General features: G+C 37.0%; 1 protein-coding gene across 1 annotated transcript in view; it reads right to left on the reverse strand.

The window, feature by feature from the left end:
• Positions 1 to 21400, reverse strand: part of MSH3 (mutS homolog 3) — a gene marked incomplete at both ends in the record, with an annotated part of 149954 nt that extends 128554 nt beyond the window's left edge. Inside the window, 8 exons of the mRNA XM_084233471.1 lie at positions 5070 to 5236; positions 10308 to 10451; positions 11797 to 11916; positions 12180 to 12296; positions 13904 to 14116; positions 17364 to 17584; positions 18295 to 18415; positions 21194 to 21400. Coding sequence (XP_084089597.1) covers positions 5070 to 5236; positions 10308 to 10451; positions 11797 to 11916; positions 12180 to 12296; positions 13904 to 14116; positions 17364 to 17584; positions 18295 to 18415; positions 21194 to 21400 — 1310 coding nt within the window. The remainder of the gene's footprint in view (positions 1 to 5069; positions 5237 to 10307; positions 10452 to 11796; positions 11917 to 12179; positions 12297 to 13903; positions 14117 to 17363; positions 17585 to 18294; positions 18416 to 21193) is intronic.
• Positions 21401 to 21451: the final 51 nt, after the last annotated feature.

The raw sequence follows: 21451 nt of genomic DNA on the forward strand, positions 1-21451 counted from the left end.
GCCAATTCAAATCCTCCCATCCCGCAAATGTTCTCTGTCCAGCCTACCTCCTCCACAAAGTCTTCTTTGACTATGCTGGAATCCAGGAAGCACTTACTCTCTGAACACAAAACTGAGCATCCTGTACTCTGTTCATCTGACTTGCCTCAAAGATCAGTTTCTTTGCGAGCTAGTAAATATCACCTAATATGTGCTTATTGCTTTCTACAGCTTACTTCTCAACCAGTTTCACTAACATATAACATATTAACATATGACATCTCTAAGCTACAGCCATCTCAACCACAGCTAACATACCTTAAATACAGCTTAAAAATCACTGTTTTTCCTTTGTTTCTCTCCATATATTCTTACATCAAAGAGAAGGGGTAAAAATAAGATAGTAAGACTGATTTCCTGAGTCCCAGACTGAAGTCTTACGACACTTTACAAAAAGATAAAAAACTGAAAACTGATAGTTTACCATTAATCAGAAATAATTTTAGCTTACTACTATCTTTGACTAATAGTTATCTAAGTAACCATCTGATACAAAGTAAATAAAAGCGAAGATTTTAGTAGTTTTGAAATACAATTTACAGAATACAAGATCCTTGGGAGACCTCTTGTGGTCAACACTAAGAATAACTCAAAAGGAGATATTCCATGCCCACTATACATCTGACAAAGGTCTGGTAGCAAAGATCTACAAAGAATGCAGCTAACTCAACAATTAAAAAATGGACAGAAGAGCTAAACAGTCACTTCTCCAAAGAAGACAGGCCCATGAGCAACAGGCACATGAAAAAATGTTCAACATCACTTATTGCCAAGGAAATGCAAATCAAAGACACAATGAGATACTATCTCATAATCTGTGAGAATAACCCATTAAAAAGACCAAAAACAAAAAGTACCACTGATGATATGGAGGAAAAGGAACTCTTTTATATTTCTGGTGGGATTTTAGACTGTCCAATCCATATGGAAAACAGTACAGAAGTTTCTCAAAAGATTAAAAATAGATCTGCCATACAACCCAAACATTCCACTCCTAGTTATCTAACTGAAGACTACAAAAACACTAATTCAAAGGAAAACATATACTCCCATTTTCACTGAAGCACTATTTACAAAAATCAAGCTATGGAAACAACCCAAATGCCCAAATACAGACTGAGTGAATCAGGAAGATGTAGTATATATATCCACAATGGAATACTACTCAGCTATCAACAAAGATAAACTCTTGCCACTGTGGCAACATGGATGGAGCTGGCAGGAATTATACTAACTGAAGTCAGAAGGAGAAAGACAAAATACTGGATGGCACCATTTATATGTGGAATACAGAGAAACCAAACAAAGGATCAGATAAAGCCAAACTAAGAACAAACCCCAGAAAGTGGACTATAGAACTGAGGCTTACTAGAGAGAAAGGGAGAGAGCAAGGGGAGAAGGATGTAAAAGGGACTATGGTGGTGAACTACAGGTATCTTGGTGGTAGGTACTGTGTGGTAACACCTGAAGGAGGAGATCCTATACTTCGAAAACACAAACAATTATGTAAACCAATGTTACCTTAAAAAAAAAAATTGTGGGCCTCCCTGGTGGCATAAGGGCTTAAGCACCACACTATGAAGCAATCCGAAGCCTCTGCAGCACAAGGGTGATCCCCAGCCAGCCAGGGAATAACCCACATGACGCAGCAGACCTCTCCTGACTCGCCCGCTGCTCCCCTCAACAGTGTATTTCAGTCAGTCTGCCTGTTCTGTTCCCCACTCTGTCTCTGGTGAATCCTCTCACCCCCCGCATCTCTGGCCTGTACCCCAACTCTTGTATGCAAAAATAAATAAATGTTAAAAAAAATAAAATAAAAAATTGTGGGAAGTAAAGAAAAAAGAATGCCCAATACTTGAAAACAGACATTCTATAATTTCAAGCCATTCTTCTGCCTTTTCTCACATGGCTTTATTATTTCTTCAATATTAATAAAACATCAACCAATAACTGATAACAAGTGCTGTTTTTACCTTCAGATTCACAGTGAAAGAAAAAGAAGATTCCAAATCTGAGGCACAAGAAACCACCTATCACTGTTTAAAACAGACAAGATACTACCAAAAACAAAATAATTTTCGCTTTGAAAATACAGTGCTATGTTTATTGATAGTAAATATGGAACAGATTTCTGGCAAGCTATGTTCTTCACGCCCATTTAAAAATATTCCCTATCCCTGTGGTTTGTTTTCATTTCTTTTTCTCATATAGCTTCAGTTGTATCTCAGAATGATAATGGTTAAGATTTATGGATATTAAAGTGGATCTGCTAGAATATGGGGGGGGGAGAGGATTAAACTAAAATCTAAATGCCAAAAATTAAATTAAATTTAAAAATAGACAAATCCACTAAAATATAGATAACTGTTTTCAGAAATAGAGGACAATCTTTCTAAGTATAAATAAAACATATAATGTTCAGAAAATGAATTAAAACATAATCAAAAATGTTTTAGAATAAAGAAGAAATCTCAAAAGCCAAAACAATGAGAACTATAGCTGTATGTGAGAAATGATACCTGAAAGGGCCATACACATAGAGTATACTAAGTCCCTCATACTTCAGACAGGAAATGGAGAAAAAGAGAATAGGGGAAAGGCAATGCTGAAAGAAAACATGGTTGACTGGAGTGATAGTAATGATGGCTTCCATCTATAAAGAGCTTTCAATACCAGGCACTGTTTCACACACATATCTTACATGAACCTGATCCTCACAACAATTCTATGGGTAAGGTACTCTTACCCTAATTTAAAGAAAAGGAAACCAAATACAGTGCAATAGTCACATAAAGTCACTAATGGAAAGATCCAGTTTTCCAACCCAAACCCTAAGTTACACAGCGACACTGTTTGACTTTTGAATCTCTACTCCATTCTGTCCATAGATTAGCTTTAGATACTCCACAGATATGGGAGCCCACTATAAAAATAAAATAAAAAGTATACTTGATCATTAGTACAGAAAAAATTACATACTGTCAATGATAAAGAGAAATTCAAATTAAAATAAGACAAAGATAGTCATCAAATATGTAAAACCCACATATAACACTCAAGCTATCTTTGGCATGACAAATGGCTGTTGAATCTCATTTAAGAAATAAACATTCAGGAATATTATCAAGTAATGCTGACTGTCAGCCAAAAAATTCAGTTTTGGCAATGTCATTGTGGAATATTTTGATATTTTATTGAATTTTTCCTTTACTGTTCAATAAATATAAATGGATATCAAAAATGAAACTGATTCAATTAATCGACTTTGGTCTTAATTATATCTAAGTTAATCAAATATACACTCAGTTGTGAAGAAAATGAATAATATCAAAGACATGAGATATTGGAAATAAACTTTTAGGAGACTCAAAAAACTTTCAGAGATTTTGTTAATTTTTTAGTTCTCTAACAGCGGTAATTCTTAAAGTCTACATAAGGCTTTTAATTATTCCAGTTTGAACACACTATCAAAAAAGGATTAAAAACAAAAGGGACTTGATGTTGAATTTTTCATCCATCCAATTAGCAGAGATCATTAAAAAGATCACCCCCAATGTTAACAAAAGTTCAAACAATCGTCCAATAATATAGTTCTCGAAATGTAAATTGATATTACCACAGGCAATCAAGAGTTTCCAATTATTAGAGGTTATACTCTCTGACCCAGTAATTCAATTTTTAGGAATTTAGCTTAAGGATATAATCAGCAATGCATGCAACTATTTCTATGCGTTAATATTCATCATAGCAATATTTTTAATACTAAAAAAAGCAACTTAACTAAATAAAACTGGATAATTATAACCCATTTTTATGACAAAATATTATGAAGTAATTTTGTTTTCATGAGTAGTCACTGAAGTATTAGCAGATGAAATGATATTTTCTAGGATTTGCTTCAAATAAATAATCCAGGGAGGGAAAGGATGGAGTACAGATAAAATGAGATTGTGTGAACTGAAAAATGCTAACGCTAGTTGATGGAGTCATGGAGATTCACTACACTGTCCTGTATATTTTGAGTATGTTCTCTATAATTTTCCATAATAAAGTAAAAAAATGTATCGGGAATTTTAAGGGGGGAAAAAGGGACTATAAAACCAATTTACAACATGAATTCAAGTTTATAAATGTAGAAAGATAATATACATACATGGAAATAATATACCAAGAAGTTTCAATATAATTATCTCTGGACTATAGGACTTAACATTATTTTATAACTCCCAACTTTCCCTAAATTAACATGAATTAGTGTTATAATTAGAAAAATATATTATGAAAGCTACTCTGAAAGAAGTTCAATTCAAATGAAAGAGAAAAGTCTTAATTTTAAGGACTAAGAAACATATCAATTAATCATTTAACTTGACTTTCCAACTTATTTCAACCAACATACTAAATAAAAATCTTCACAGGCTTTCCCACATAACCTTCAAATTCCTCAAGATATAAAGTCCTCTTCACTTAAGCCTGATTGCCCTTCCCGTCTCTTTCCCATCACCTTCCTCCAAGTGGAACTGGAAGTATAGAACCTTCAACTGGGCATCTTCACTTAATACATCATGCTTTATGAGTTAAATGCAATTCTGCTTCTTTCTGTTGATTACGAACTCTCTCAGATACTACCATAACTACATATCTTCTTCCTTGAAATGCCTCACTGAGGCACACTGCTTCATTAATAAGAGACATGACTTTAAGTCTAATAAAACCACAACTTGAAACTTGTAGAACAGATAAAGCACTTTCAAAATTATATAAACTTTCTAAGAAATGAATTCTAAATGATCCCTAGAAACTGACAATTTTTAAATAATATCATTAAGTCTCTTCTAAAACACCAACTTCTAAATGCCTATATTAAGGTGATATTATGGGTCATTTCATTTTCTTTTTCAATCTTTCCACTACTTGAGTAAAAATATTTTTAAAAGTAAAAACTTTTCACCAACTTTAATAAATAGGAGATTTGGCAATAAATCTGAGTTTCAGAATCAGCATTCTTCTCCAGTGATGTACCCACTTACCTAACAGCCGTGGTTCTGTGGATGAGCATCTCTGTTTGCTCTGACAAGTGTGATGGAAGCAACAACTCCACTGGCTGCAGGCACAATATCCGAGTTTCCAGCTCGGAACGGGAAACAGAGTCCTGGAAACTATCAAACACAACCTCACCTGTGGCAGGCTGCACTCCCTGAAAACAAATCAAAATATAATGTCCCAAATATTATATACTTTTCCTAAATATAACAGCATAAGTAAAATGGAAATAGTAAAAATGGCATTCCCTAGTATGTACTCCAGTTCTAAAGCATTTGAAAATACTTTAGTGAATTCCAATATTCTTATGTAAGAAACCAGATTCATCTATATCTAAACTACGCTAGATGGAATTTTAGAGACACTCTGAGTACAAGTCCCAAGTCTTGATGAAGTATCTGTGACAAATAACCAAACTCTGCTAGGCCTCAGCTTCCTTACTTTGTAAGTGGGTAGCCTACTTCCCTCATGGGGTTATTATACATATCACGTTAGAAACAAATATGGATGCTGTGAAGTATAGAACTATGAAGTTCTGTACAAATAGTTGTTGCCATAACTGAAGTAGTGATATATTCCTAGCAACCTGACAGTCAGAGTAGTAAATAATTAACAATATAATTTTTGCAAAAATAAATTAACATATAACAAATTCTGAGTAAGTCCCATGCAGAGAGTCTATGCAGGTGTAACCAAAATTAACCTCCTATCACCAATGGCAAGTGACACCAAAGATAAACTAGATAAGCTAGAAAAGTTAAACTAAATAGCAAATATAAACTAGAAAAGTTTATGGTTTGGAAGAGGTGAAAAAGGTCAGTAACTCACCCAAGGTCACAAGATAGTAAGTGGTGGAGCCAAGATTCGAACCCATTTAGTCTGACTCCACAGTGCACACTGTTATTCACTATTGATGCCTAAGAAATGCAGTGGGGTGTGCCTCTCTGGTGGTGCAGGGGTTAAAGTCTCAGTGCTATCAAGCTGTTGCTAGTCACTGTGGCATGAGTTCAATCGCCCTCCAGGAAGTTAATCCACATGGCACAGCAGACCTCTCCTATCTCGCCCAAGGCTCCCTTCAGCAGTGTATTTCAGTAGATCTACCTGTTCTGCTCCCCACTCTATCTCTGGTGAATCCTCTCACCCCTCACACCTCTGGTCTACACCCCAGTTCCTGTATGCAGAAATAATAATAAATCTCTAAAAAAAAAAAAAAAAGAAAAGAAATGCATGAGGCTAGTTATAGACTCTATTAACTAAATGAAGGAAAAACAACCAATGTCTACAGTCAATCGCTGCTGATGGAAAGTCAAATGGCACAGCCTCTTTAGAAAAAAGCTTATTTTCTAGCAATGCTACTAGTATTCATATCTGATTAACTTAGCAATTCCTATGCTAGGTCTGGACTCTTCCTACCCTAGGTATATACACAGACACATGTATACCAGAAAACAGTAAAAAGACTTAGCCGCATTTAGCAGCATCTTTCAAACCACCCTTTCTTCTCCTTCTCTGCTCTCTCTGGTTTTAATATATAAACTCCCAAGTCTTAATCTCCAGCTTTAGGACATCCCAAACATCCTGTTAATCATTTGTTAAAAGAAAGGTCAGGATACCTTTCTGCTCACCCAGGTCCTGTCACTTACTGAGCAGACCCAGTATGACTTCAGTCATGAGCACACGGACAGGCCATCCTCCATTCACCTCCCATTCTCAGTTATTCCATCAGCTATTCACTCTTTTCTGTTTACTAGCTCCCTGAAAATTATACTTTTCTTTTGCCTTAAGTAAAAACTCTAATAATTTATAAAATATAAACACTAACATCTAATACCTACATTAGATCTTAATATTTATATGAACTATATGTTCAAACATTTTATTTTTATAGTAAGTACTGTTTATTCACAGATGATTCATAACATAGATTTGTGATTAAGTAGAGGTTTCTAAAAATTATGAGATATTCAGGAGGAAAAAATGCATGAAACAGAAATTTATGGCTTAATTAAAACAACCACCCAAGTCAATAAAATACAACACTATCTACAGAAGGATTTCATGTCTCCCTTCTCTCCAGAGGTAACTGTAATTCAGACTTTTAAGATAATCATTTCCTTTTCTTCTTGGTTTTAGCAACTTAAACTTTTTATACACATGTAAACATGTCATATGTATACTTTTGGATCTCGCTTCTTTTTTTACTACTTTGCTGTGAGATTTATTTACGTGTGTTACTTAAGTAGTACTTTCACTGTCACTGCTATGTTGTATTTTCTTTTTGTGATCTCCAATTTATTCATTCTTTTATTGATGGACATCAGGGTTCTTTCCAGTTTGGGAATACAAAGAATGCTGCCAGAACTTTCTTAATTAAAGCCCAGAAGTCCTCTCTAGTGCCCATATAGAACATAAATATATGACATATATATACTTTTATGTTTACTTGAGGCATTTTTTCATCTTAAAGAATCACTGCCTACATTTAGTGAACACAAACAGACCAAAGTGTGGGTACATTAGTGCCCCTTACCCATGGATGATATGTTCTAAGACTTCCATTGGATGCCTAAAACCATGGTAGTTTGGATTCCTATGTAAACTACTTTTTCCTATAAATACATACCTATGATTAAGTTTCATTTACAAATTAAGCACAGTAATTAACAATAGCTAATAAAACAATTATAAATTTATACTGTAGTAAAAGATACATGAATGTGATCTCCCTCTCAATACCTTCATTTTTTTTTTAAAGTATAGTTGTTTTTTTTTTAAGATTTATTTATTTTTATACAAGAACTGGGGTATAGGCCAGAGGTACAGGAGGGTGAGACGATTCACCAGAGACAGAGTGGGGAACAGAAAAGCAGACGAACTGAAGTACATCGCTGAGGGGAGCAGCAGGCGAGACAGGAGAGGTCTGCCCCGCCATGTGGGTTTCTCCCTGGCCAGCAGGGAATCGAACGGGCACTGCAGAGGCTGCAGACAGCTTCACAGCACTGCGCTCAATCCACTGCACCACCAGGGAGGCGCTCAATATATTTATTTTTCAAAGATTTATTTATTTATGCATACAAGAACTGGGGCACAGGCCAGAGGTGCGGGGGATGAGAGGATTCACCAGAGACAGAGTGGGGAACAGAACAGGCAGATCGTCTGGAATACACTGCTGAGGGAAGCAGCAGGTGAGACAGGAGAGGTCTGCTATGCCATGTGGGTCAGCTCCCTAGTTGGGGATCAAATTCATGCTGCAGTGGCTGCAGATAGCTTCATAGTGCTGTCAATTAACCCCTTGTGTTACCAGTGAGGCCTAACCCTCTCAAAATTATCTTGTGAGTAATATTTTTTTGAATGGAGTTTGAGGTTGGACAAATCGCAGAAAGCAAAACTGCAAATAAGGGAGGACTGCTATACATACAGTTTATTTTCTAATCTGCAACCCAAACTTATAAGAGCTATTTAGAGAATTCAAATAACCAATTTATGAGTCAGCCAAATTCCCTTTGCTTTTTTTAAACCAGAGAATGGCCTATATTGTTATTCCTTCAATACCTATTACTCTGTGTGATATGTGACACTGAGAAACCCTAAGTCAGTCTATACAAAACTGCATTGTTCTGACTGAATGTAGAGGATCTAATCACAGTAGTAATAAAACAATAAAGCCTTTGATTTCAGACTATCAGCTTGGAAAAGGTGACTGTTAGGTAGTAACTAAAGAACATGTGATATATCACAATAAAAATAATCCAGGAGGAACAGTACTGAGGACAAAAGAAGATGAGATATACTGCTGCCACACTGAGTTGGAGAAGTCAGGGCAAATTCTGAGTGCCCCGTCCAATATATTTTACCCAGGAGCCAGGGGGATAGGAGAGACCCACAGTCTAGACCTAGAGAACTGGATGTCTTCAGTCCAAACATGTCCCAAGAAAACACTTTATTGGCAAATTTTCATTTCTCTTTTTTCACATCCCAGTTTATACACTAGGTTAACTTTGGCAGCAGGCCAGACGTTATTTCTAAAAGCACTAAGGAGGAGTTGTATACTTACCAACTCTGTTCTTTAAACTGACTTTCAGATAAATGTAAAATAGACCTTACATATGTTAATGCTTAAAAGCAAACAAAGTTACTATTTATAAATATATTGAATTGCCCATGGCTAATTAAAAGTACTTTGCAAGGATACAAAAGTCATTTAGAGTCATCTAACAGTAATGTAAATGCTGAGAGAAAGGCTTACAGGTTAAGCAAATGTCAAGTTAGCACAGCCAGAATAAGTTATTCAAAGGCACTTCAGAGACATTTGGATTGTGAGAATTTTTGTTGATATTGAAATAGGACATCAAAGGCCCTCTCTGAAGGGTCCTAAAGCTTGTAAGATTTTTACAAAGTAAAGTTGGGTACTTATAAAGAGTCAAATTTACTCACAAATTGCAAGAAAGCAAGGTCAATAAAAGTATCATTCACAAATTATATTTATCTGAAAGACTTATTATAAATATTCCAAACACTAAGTATGGAGTTTTGTAATGACCAATTATCATTTTCTCTTAACTATCCTTTACTTTTTTTTTTTTTTTTTTTTTTTTAAGATTTATTTATTTATACAAGCACTGGGTACAGTCAGAAGCACGGGAGGGTGGGAGAATTCACCAGAGCCAGAACAGAGAGCAGAAGTACACTGCTGAGCGGAGCAGCGGCAGCAGAAGAGGTCTGTGCGCCATGTGGGACCCTCCTCCGGTGGCCGGGGAGCAGCCGGGGATTGAACCGGTGCTGCTGAGGCTGGGGGCAGCTTCGCAACCCAGCGCTCAACCGCTGCGCCACCGGGGAGGCCCACTATCCTTTACTTTTAATCTAATACATCAATTCCACAATCATTTGTATTTAACTGCAAATCTGTAAAATCCTTTACTATCCATACATGTGTTGGCTTAATGTTTATTCTGCTATCTGTATGTTGTCCACATGCATGCCTGTCACTATGTGTATCTTTACTATTAAATTTATAGAGCTTATGAACAGAACTATGTGAATCTCTCCATAGTATTAGAACACCAGAAATTTGTAAGTACTGATTTAACATACAATGAGGAAACATTTTTCTAGCACAACTGCTGGAGGGCACACTTCATTACATATCCTGATTATAAACCATTTATTACTCACACAAGAGATATTGTGAACATCTATCATTAATTCTTCACCTACAAAGTACTTACCACAATTCCAATGAAAATGTCCCCCTTTTTTTTGTCCTTAATGCGTTCCTTATTTTCACAGATACAGAGAAGATAGCTGTTAGAAGTATCAGTCATTATCTCATCAACATTTACACTATCATCGAGCTTGATTAGAGGATTCACATGTAATAACTATTAAGGAAAAATAAAAGCTACATTCCCTTATGTTAATTATTTTCTCTTTTAAAACAATGATTCCTCTTCCTACTCATTTTTGGTTTGTGCAAAAATCTTCCTTCTTCTGATTTACTCTAATCATAGTCACATAATTATCTTTCCTAAGTTTTAAGGCGCATAAGAACAGATAACTATCATCTTCTCACTTTCTAAGGCCCAGGAGAGTACCTCAGATGTTGTGGAAGCCCAAATATTAACTACCTTCTTTATTTGGATAATGCTACTGAGACTTGAATCCTTAACAATACCACAATGTTCCATTCTATAAATCAAAGCTAAATACACTAAGATAGTGTAAATTACTATCCTCTGTTAAAGTGACTAACAGTTCCACAAAATTGCAGAATTTTTAAAAGAAAACCAGGCCAGAAGATACATAGTGCGGTTGGAGTGTGTGTGTGTGTGTGCGCGCGCATGTGTGTGTGTGTGTGTGTGAGAGAGAGAGAGAGAGAGAGAGAGAGAGAGAGAGAGAGAGAGAGAGTGTCGCAAGTATATTACCAGCATAAACGCTTATTTTGGATGAAGAGACATCCAATTTCGGCATCAGCAGATAAGATCTATGACAGCAGCAAAAGTCAGGGTAGGTATTATTTTAGAAGCAGTATTCAAATAAGAGACTCAAGTTCAGGCAAAAGAAACAAAAATTACCAGGTTCTTATAGCCTAATTAGCTTAGAACAACAAAACGCTGTTAATGGTTTGGAATTCATTCAGTGTGATAGTCATAACCTATTCATGACATTAATAGAGCAAAACAGTCTTTACAATTTGGGTAGACACTAAGAAGGTCTCAATATTAGCATATTTGTAATGAACAAAAACAGAAATATTTTATGAAACACACAATAAATGAAGATGTCCTACTATTAGGTTTTATAAGCAGTTAACTATTAACTTTGTAGCTTTCTTTTCATATTGACATTAATAAGTAATTAATTAATAAGTAATTTCTTAGGTTTGGACTCTAGGAAGTGGTTGTAGGCCATAAGCACTTAACCACTCCCACAAAAGTCTAGAGAAGATGTGATTCCCAGTCATTGCTAATCTACCTTCTTCACCTTTTAGCAGTTTTCTTGCTCTTAAAGTACAATGAACTCACCTTTTACTATGGCATTTGAAAAAGGCTTGTTTCCAGCCATTATAAACCCTTCCCTCTTCAGTAGTGCACTAATCAAAGGTCAAAGAAACAAACCATCCTGCCTCCTCTCATCAAAAAGGCATCCATTCAGAAGAGGTTTAAAAATACTGTGATTTAAAACAAAGCCTTTGTAACATTTAAGAGGAAAGAGGATATCTTCTCCAATAAGTGTAGATTTTGTATAAAGAGCAGTCAACTTTCGGGTAAAGAGTGAACTTTTATTGTCCCCGATGGCCTTTAATGCTGCTGTTTCAGTTTGCTTCACAACTCCCACCTTCAAAATAAGAAATATCAAATATCAAATATGATGGAAATTTTAAAAAATTCAATTTTAAGATTAATACTGAAACATTTACCAGGTTTTTAAATTTAATCTACTACATTAAAATTCATGAAAATACAATGCTAACAATTATGACACCTTCATTTTCCCAAAATGCTAAATTCAAAAACCAACTATAGCCTACCACCTAATAATATGTTTCTAATGTAAAAGAATCCAATTCCCTTCTCCCACAAGTTAAAGCCACAGCTGACCTTATATCCTTTTGACACAAGGCGGCGTACATGAACAAACAATCTGTGAGTAGGTATGCTTGCTGTCATAAAGTTGTGATCTAAATGGCAATAAATATTGAGCTCCCGAGCTGCAATCTAAAAATTTAAAAAAGAGAATATCAGTAAATTTATATTTCAAGATTCCCTATGTGGTGCTTGTTCACTTTATTAAAAACCCATCAACACATATAGTTAAAATTTGTTATAGATGTGTTCTCTATGTTCTAGCAACAAAAGGTTTAAAATACATTTCCTGTGCAGAAGTCTACGGTTTAACCTATTTTTGGTGGCTCCCATGGCCTATCTAAGGGCCAACACCTGTAGCCATAAACAATTCAGAAAACAAGACAGGTCTCCAACATCTTTAGATCTATCAAATCCTCACGAGTGGTGAGTTTTCCGGATATAAGGACTACTCAATGCAACAAGAAATGAAACTGTAATAAAATAAGAATTTGCGGGCCTCCCCTGGTGGTGCAGCGGTTGAGCGCTGGGTTGCAAAGCTGCCCACAGCCTCTGCAGCGCCGGTTTGATCCCCAGCCACCAGGCGAGGGTCCCACATGGCATGCAGACCTCTCCTGCCGCCCGCTGCTCCCTTCAGCAGTGTACTTTGTTAGTCTGCCTGTTCTGCTCCCTGCTCTGGCTCTGGTGAATTCTCTCACCCTCCCGTGCTTCTGATTGTACCTAGTGCTTGTATAAATAAATAAATAAATCTTAAAAAAAAAAAAAAAAGAATTTGCTTCGTGGCACATGCAAATGACCAAGACCTAGGAGATACTACAGAGTATACACATACTATAAGCTTATTTGGACAGATGGCATTTTTGGGGAAGTGAGAAGACAACTCTGGTCTGGTTAGTTAATGATATGTGTGTGACAGGAATGCAGAACCAGGCAGCACTGCCTGACTCCCTGCTTTTCTCCTAGAAAGCACCATAGCTCAGATATTATCCACTGGAGCCATGGAACCCTCATTTCAACACCCTTGCTCCCTTACCCCTCCATCCCTGCCCTGTATTAGTTCATCATTTCAAGGGAGCAAAACATTACTTTTCACTGTGATTAAGCCTTAACTCATCACTCAATCTAAAGAAAAAGGCAGACAACAGCATTTCCTCTCACCCCTTTGCCTACAGGATGCCAACTACATACTTGTTCCTGTTCCTATCCTTAGGAAACACACAGACTCTGTTTCAAAGTCTAATTTCATAATACAGAACATAGTACAATGCCATCTGGAGTATAGAACACCACTTTTCTGCAACAACAGGATTTAGGAAACTGGAAGAAGAAAAGCTAACAAAGTCTTCACTTCCCAATCATGAGGCAGCAAACAGGCTACCACATCACTCTCTGATGATATATGATCCAACCAGACCTAAAATTATGTAATAATCACAATCAATCATGACTCCTATAAAGCATCACCAGCAATGTTTTCCCTATGCTTGTGCATTAAATGCTAAAATCCACTTTCTAATTTTCTTTGGCTCACTGGGCTTGTAAGCAAGGAGGTGAATGATGCCTTACTTGTTTCCACACAAGTCTAACATCTACTAAGTTTGCTTGTTTTTATTTAGTTTTTACTTTAAGTGACAACATTTTTTAAAGGGAAATATTAACTTTTCTAAGATCAGAAAATGAAACAAAAATACAGGAAAATATTTAAGAAAAACATGGAAGTATTTGAAAATACAACTTACCTCTGCATCTTCACCAAAGAATCTATACTTATATCCACATTCCACACATAAAATTGCATCTTTTTGCTGCTGCTTCATTTCTATGTATTGTAACTCTAATGGTGTGTAGATGCATTTGGTTCGTCTGTTAGATGGTTTAGAATCAGTTTTCTGTAAATTTTCATAACTCCTATGTGATGATTCAAAATGATTAAGATCCAAAAGTGCCTTGTCCTGGCAACCAAAAGATTTTTATAGTTTAAAAAGTATTCACCATAATCACGGTTCTCAGTGAGAAAGAATGCAAATTAGGCACAAAGCTAATAACTGATGAACCTACAGAAATACACAGTAGTTAGGCAAATTTTTGTGTAGGCTTGAATTTTTTTTAAAGTAAAAGACTAGGGCCTCCCTGACGGCACAAGGGGTTAAGCACCGCACTATGAAGCAATCCGAAGCCTCGGCAGCACGAGTTCAATCCCTGGCCTGCCAGGGAGCAACCCACATGGTGCAGCAGACCTCTCCTGTCTTGCCCGCTGCTTCCCTCAGCAGTGTATTTAAGTAGTCTGCCTGTTCTGTTTCCCACTCTGTCTCTGGTGAATCCTCTCACCCCCTGCATCTCTGGCCTGTGCACCAGCTCTTGTATGCATATATAAATAAAGCTTTAAAATAAATAAATAAATAAATAAATAAATAAATAAATAAATAAATAAATAAATAAAATAAAATAAATAAATAAAAGACTAAAAAAATGAGCCAAACTAAGCTACTATATAATTATTTAAGCAAATATTGAAAGCCTAAGCATCTAAAGTTTTATATACTTCCCATTAAATTTGACTTATTGAAACCTATTATAATTATCATTTTTCTTTTATTTATTCCCAAAAGTAACATATGACCTTTTATAAGTAATGACCTTGTGTGTAAGGCACAAAAGATTAGCAGGCATAAGTGTCTGTCTGTCTTTCTCAGCAGTAAGTCAAGACCACTTTCCATAAGCATGAAAGTAGCTAAATTACACTTAATGTTTTAAATTTCTAAGCACAGTCTAAAAGACAATACTACATAAATCTTTATTCCAAGAACCACAATTTGGGGGGTAAAGATATTAATAATAAAGAGCTTTTGGAAAATACAGGTTACACATTTTCAACAGTAATATTCCTGCTTTCCTTGCCATTCTATACGGAAACCACTTTTAACCCAACTCACAGTTTAGAGCAAATTTCCGGCTTATGAGATTTACTTACATAAAAGGTCAAATGAAACAGATAAGTAGAATAAATCCAACTTCAAATTAATTGTCAGTGTGTCACTGTCAACATCTGAAAATTTACCAGCTACCCCTTGACCTAAAAATATAGTGTAAAAGACTAATGACCAGCAGGGATAAAGAAATGTCCTCTATGTCCCAAGAAGGGGACCCAGGTAAGAAAGAAAGACCAGAACATGTACTTTACAGTTGCTAAATGTTTAAAAAATTGAACTGAGCTGGGAAAGTATGTAGAGCTACAAGTTATCTGAATTATATACCCCAACAAACCTCCAAAGGCTACCAATAATAATAAGGTAGGGAGTGGAAAGATATGCATGAGAAAAGTGAGTCAATGTCAGATTAAAGATGCATTTACTTACAATTTTTTGTCTATATCTTATTTTTTGAGATGGCACTGCTAACTACACTATATGATTTAGGACAACAGGTTCACACTTCCACCTCTTCAGATGCATGTTACCATACCCACTACCAAAGCACCCATAATCCTCCTATCAGGGTAGAAATACTTCTCAGATACATTATATTCCTTTTTATATTCCCAGAGACAGTATTCTGAACACAATTTAATTTTGTCAATTTAATTCTGTCATCACAATGCAGGGTGATCAGAATATTAAATGGGAATTTCAGGACCGATCAAGTCTTCCAAGGTTATTAATCTCCACACTAATGGTCTTGAACCACAGGAACTAAATTTCATTCAGTAACTTCTTGCCATTCATCCCTAACTTTCTACAGCATTAGTCAGCTATTACTTAAATAATGTCCACGGTAGGTGTCCCTTTCAATTGGTTACTTACAATTTGCTGTGAATCTGAAATGCCAGGCTGGTTATTCTACATATAAAACAATACAAAAAATGGGCTCTAATGAAGACGTAAGAAAAATTCTTTAATTAATAAAATCTAAGCTCAAATAGGCAAACCTTTTGAACCCTATACTTTAAGACCACTTCATTAAGGTGAATTACTTCTAAACATTTAAAGACAGTAAAAGTAATAACAAAAACCTTTTTTTCTGATAATCAAAAAAAAAAAAAAAATCAATGAATCTTAACCTAGTTCAAGGAGTTCAAGAATTTGGAGTTTGTAAAAAGGAGTGTGAACGTCTGAAAATTACATACAAAACTGTGCTAGTTTGAGTATTTCTTTGAGCAGAATCTATAGCTTTCATTAGATTTAAATGACTCAAATATATATATAAATTATTTCTCTAATTTAATAGTTTTCAACCAAGATCATACATTAAAATGAGAGCTTTTAAATACTACCTATATTCAGCTCTTAATGAAGAACAATTACATATAATTCTGAAAAAAGGTCCTTGCTATCAGTAATTTTTTTTAACATTCTCCAGGAGATTCTAATTTAAAAGTAGGCTGTGAACCACTACTTTGAATTGCAGATTTCAACAACGGTACAAGAGTTAAATTACCTGAATAAATCAATAAATTCATCAATAAATTCATCAACAAATCAATAAATTCATCAATAAATCACAAAACAGTAGAAACATAAAGAGTTCATATTCATTTGTTTTACCTTTGAATTTACTTTATATCAGCCAGATTTTCAACTGAAAACCTCAAAATACCTGTGTTAGTTGCCTTTTGTGATTTTCCCAGCTAATCATGGAAACTATGAAAGAGTACTAAGAAACTACATTTATTAATTATCAACAAAGAATTCCTCCAAAACATCAGCCCCTAACCCAGAATGTACATTAGAATCACCTCAGAAGTTTTGTTTTGTTTTAATACAAAGCAATTCCTCCCTATTTAATACATGGTAAGTAAGAATCTTGAAGAGGGCCTCCCCTGGTGGCGTAGTGGTTGAGCGCTGGGCTGTGAAGCTGCCCGCAGCCTCCGCAGCACCATTTCGGGTCCCACGTGGTGCGCAGACCTCTCCTGCTGCACCCGCTGCTCCCCTCAGTAGTGTATTTCGTCGATCTGCCTGTTCTGTTCCCCACTCTGGCTCTGGTGAATTCTCTCACCCTCCCACGCTTCTGACTTTACCCAGTGCTTGTATAAATAAAATAAATATATCTTTTAAAAAAAAAAATGAATCCTGAGGAACTTAAAACATAAAATAAAAAGCAAAACTAAATTTGAATAGTCAATCAAGTTTGGGAACCACTGCCTGAGTGAACCCATAGACCCTAACAGGTAGCTGGATACTCTCCTATAAAATAGTCACATACCTTCTGACTGACTTGAGACTTGGCATCTTTAGAAGAAACTGCATTCTTTGCACGTAAGAGACTGATATCATCAAAATCTGTGCATTTCGGCAGAACTGGAAATCTCTCTTGAAGAGGTTCTGTCTGAACTCGATTTTGAGGAAGGGCAGAATCACAGCAGAATTCTTTCAGTTTCTCCAGAGACTTTAAAACACTCCTGCTCCTCAGACATTTCTTTGATTCTTAGCAAATCAGAAGAAAATACAACAATGGTATTTGGGTTTCACATGCCAATTCATAACTAACTCAGGGTTGTTAAAGAGGGTGCTTCTTACTAAAGCAATGATTCTAATTATAATGTGATATGAAAAAAGAAATTGACAAACAACAATCTTAAGTCAGTGACAAAAAAAAACAAGAAACAACCCTTTACAACACAAAATGCTTTAAAGGCTCAGGAATTTGGGCACCAGTACTCTGGAAAAGGAGTGACAGGAAATTCTACAATAAAGAGGACTAGTTCAAAGTAATCTGATCTGTCAGCTCCTCTCCTACTTCAAGCTTAAGGGCAGCTGTCCTTCCTCCACTTCACTGAAAGCAGACCTCAAGAAAGGGATTAAGGGGCCTTTCACTGTCCACCTTCTACATTTCAATATTGCTTGAAATTTTGATAACAGTATTCTACTTTTATAATCAGTACAAACATTAGCTAAAGAGAATAAATGGGAAAACTAGCAAAACTTCAGAATCTAGCTCTTAATTCCAATTCCCCAACCTCCTACACATACCACCACCACTTATGAAGGGGCTACTCTATTCAAACACAATGGCGCCCTTCATCCATAAATGAAAAACGGCCTAACTCTTCATTAGGCTCCTCTGTACATGACAGAATACAAGCATATCATAGCCATGGTTGGTAGGAAAAAAGATTCATTGCCCCATAACTCACCGGTTTTCCCAGACATCAGCAAATCAATTCCTCTTTCCTTTTCTTGGACTTTTTTTGCTTTCTTTTTAACAGGTCCATCACTGTCCAGTGGTCTCTTTTTACTTCTATCAATTTCTGTAATCTGTATCAGGAAGGATAGAAAATGATGTGTTAGCACTAATCTCAAAAATTGATGTATATGAAATAAATCTTAACTCTGAATGACAGCAATTCCTTGTCATCCACCCTTCACAGAAGCATCTATGGTACTTTTAACTATCTAAAATCCTAGGCGTGAAATTTTTTTATCACCATGAAAGACATGGTGGACACTGGTAGGTCACACACCTCAGCACCTCAAGTCATGCTTGAATAAATTTGAACCAGGGTTGCTACCTTGTTTCACTCAATCAACCTATACCTATTCCAAATTACAAAACCTGAATCATCCTACTTTCACGTTAAATCAAATGCTTTTAAGAAAAACAAAAAATTTATTTAGAAAAAAATAAAATTAAGATAAATAATGAAAATACATCATTTTTGAAATGTTAATTGTAAGTTAACTATTTTATGTTCACCACAGAAGATGTCACAAGATTATGAAGTACTTGTTGGCAGGAACCTGTTAAAAACTTAAGTCCTTTACCAAATAGCCTCAAAATGGTGGGCATAAAATAAAATCCTGGTGAATTCACAGAAATAAAAGTTATTGTCAAAAGTACAAAGACAGGAGAGATATAATCACTTTATGAACATAAATGAATGGAACAAGATTTGTGAAACAGTCAAGCTGTCACTGAAAACGTATTAAGACTTGAGCATTTGGGTCATTTCCAAAGCTTAGCTATGGAAATAGCGCTGCCATAAACATAGGGTGCAGGTGCCCTTTTGTTTCTGTGTCCTTTGGGTAAATACCTAGGAGTGGAATTGCTGGATCATATGGAAGCTCTATGTTTAGTAGGTCCAGAAATCTCCACACAGCTTTCCATAGTGGTTGGACCATTGTGCACTCCCACCAGCAGTGCAGGATCAAGAAGATGTGGTACATATATACAAGGGTATATTACTCAGCAATCAAAAAAGATAAACTCATGCAATTTGCAGCAACATGCATGGAGCTGGAAGGGATCATGCTCAGCGAAATAAGCCAGAAAAAGAAAAATACAGGATGGTCTCACTCATAGCAGGAATTTAGAAAACCTAAATAAGGGACCAGGAAAAAGACTAATTATAATAAAGAAAAAATCAAAATCAACAAGCAACTGTAGACCAGAGACATACTACTGGGGGCAGGGGGAAGAAAAGAGGGATTAGGGTCAAAATAAAGGGGGTGGAAATTGTATGGGGAATATAACTAAAATGAAAATGCATACATTGTGCAAAAATGAAAAATAATGAAAGAATTATATAAAGTAAAATAATAATTAAAAATAAATAATAAAAAAAAGTATTAAGACTTGACAGGTGGCTAAAAGACAATCTGCAATCTCCTCCCACATCTTCAGTTTAAGAAATACATTACGGGCCTCCCCGGTGGCGCAGTGGTAGAGCGCTGGGTTGCGAGGCTGCCGGCGACCTCTGCAGGTTCGATCCCCGGCTGCTCCCCGGCCACCGGAGGAGGGTCCCGCATGGCTCGCAGACCTCTCCTGCCGCCCGCTGCTCCCCTCAGCAGTGTACTTCGGTCCTTCTGCCTGCTCTGCTCCCTGCTCTGGCTCTGGTGAATTCTCTCACCCTCCCGCGCTTCTGACTGTACCCAGTGCTTGTATAAACAAAACAAACAAACAAACAAATAAATAAAACATGCCTCTATTAAAAAAAAAAAAAAGGAAATACATTACGAGAGCAGCACAGTGTGGGGTCATTCTCAAGATTTCCCTTATGGCAGTGTCCATGATTTTACAAAATGTATTTTAAAAACGTAAAAATAACTACTCATTTTACTCAGTGGAAGGAAGGACCGGATGCCTATCACATCTGACTGTACCCAGTGCATGTATAAACAAAACAAACAAACAAATAAATAAATAAAACATGCCTCTATAAAAAAAAAAAATTTAAAAAAAAAAAAAGAAACTTTACTCAGCCAAATTGTGAATCAGACTTTATCGTCCGAACTACAAGGGCTCGAGTCACTGAAGAACTACACAAAGTAACTGCCTTGACGCTTAGTAGCTTGAAATACTGAGCAATGCTGCCCCCGTCTTAACGACTAGAAATTAGGCGGCATTTTTTCTTCTAGTAACCTAACCAAACACGTATCTATAACACAAATAAAACTCGTCAACCTTCAAACCAGAAAGAAAAAAAGAGATGAAGGTTAAAAGATGTACCCTAAGCCCTCGGGCTCCTATTCTCAACAGAACTGGAGTCAAAAGACCTGAATTTCGGGTTTCCCTGGTGGCGCAAGGGGGTAAGACATAACCTATGAAGCTGTCTGCAGCCACTGCAGCATGAGTTCGATCCCCGGCCAGGGAGCTACCCACATGGCGCAGCAGGCCTCTCCTGTCTCGCCCGCTGCTCCCCTCAGCAGTGTATTTCATTCTGTTCTGCCTGTTCTGGTCCCCACTCTGTCTCTGGTGAATCCTCTCACCCCACATCTCTGGCCTGTACCCCAATTCTTCTACGTATAAATTTAAAAAAATCTTAAAAGAAAAAAAACCGTGAATTTCTATCTCAGGACTGTTATTACAAACCCGTGTCCTTGGCTTTAACTCCATTTCCCCAATGGAAACTTTACTCTGACCAACACCAAGGACAGAGGCCCTCCCGGCTTTTCCCGCCTTCTCCCGGGGTCCAGCCTCTTTCCCGTTCGGCCGCGTCCTCTCGCCGATTCTCGCGCGCCGCCCCGCCTCCTTCCTCACCAGGCGCAAGCCCCGCCCCGCCCCACTAGCCCCGCCCCTTCCTGGACCAAACCTACCGCGCGCGGCGGCATCTGAGACGGGAAAGTGGACGCAGGGGGCGCTGTGGAGTCAGAGGCGGGGTGCGCCTCCTCAGCTGCACCTGTGGGGGAGGCGCTGGATTTCAGGATGCCCGTGGAGTGGAAGAATCTGCTCAAGACCGCCTGACTCCCGGAGGCAGGGCCGGGGGCTGCGGCGCCGCCATGGGCCGGTTTCCGACCTGACATGGCAGGCAGGGAGAGGAGCCGGGGCCCGGGGTCGAGACGGGAGCACGAGCC

Source organism: Talpa europaea, assembly GCF_964194135.1.
Source record: "Talpa europaea genome assembly, chromosome: 5".
Classification (NCBI taxonomy): Eukaryota; Metazoa; Chordata; class Mammalia; order Eulipotyphla; family Talpidae; genus Talpa; species Talpa europaea.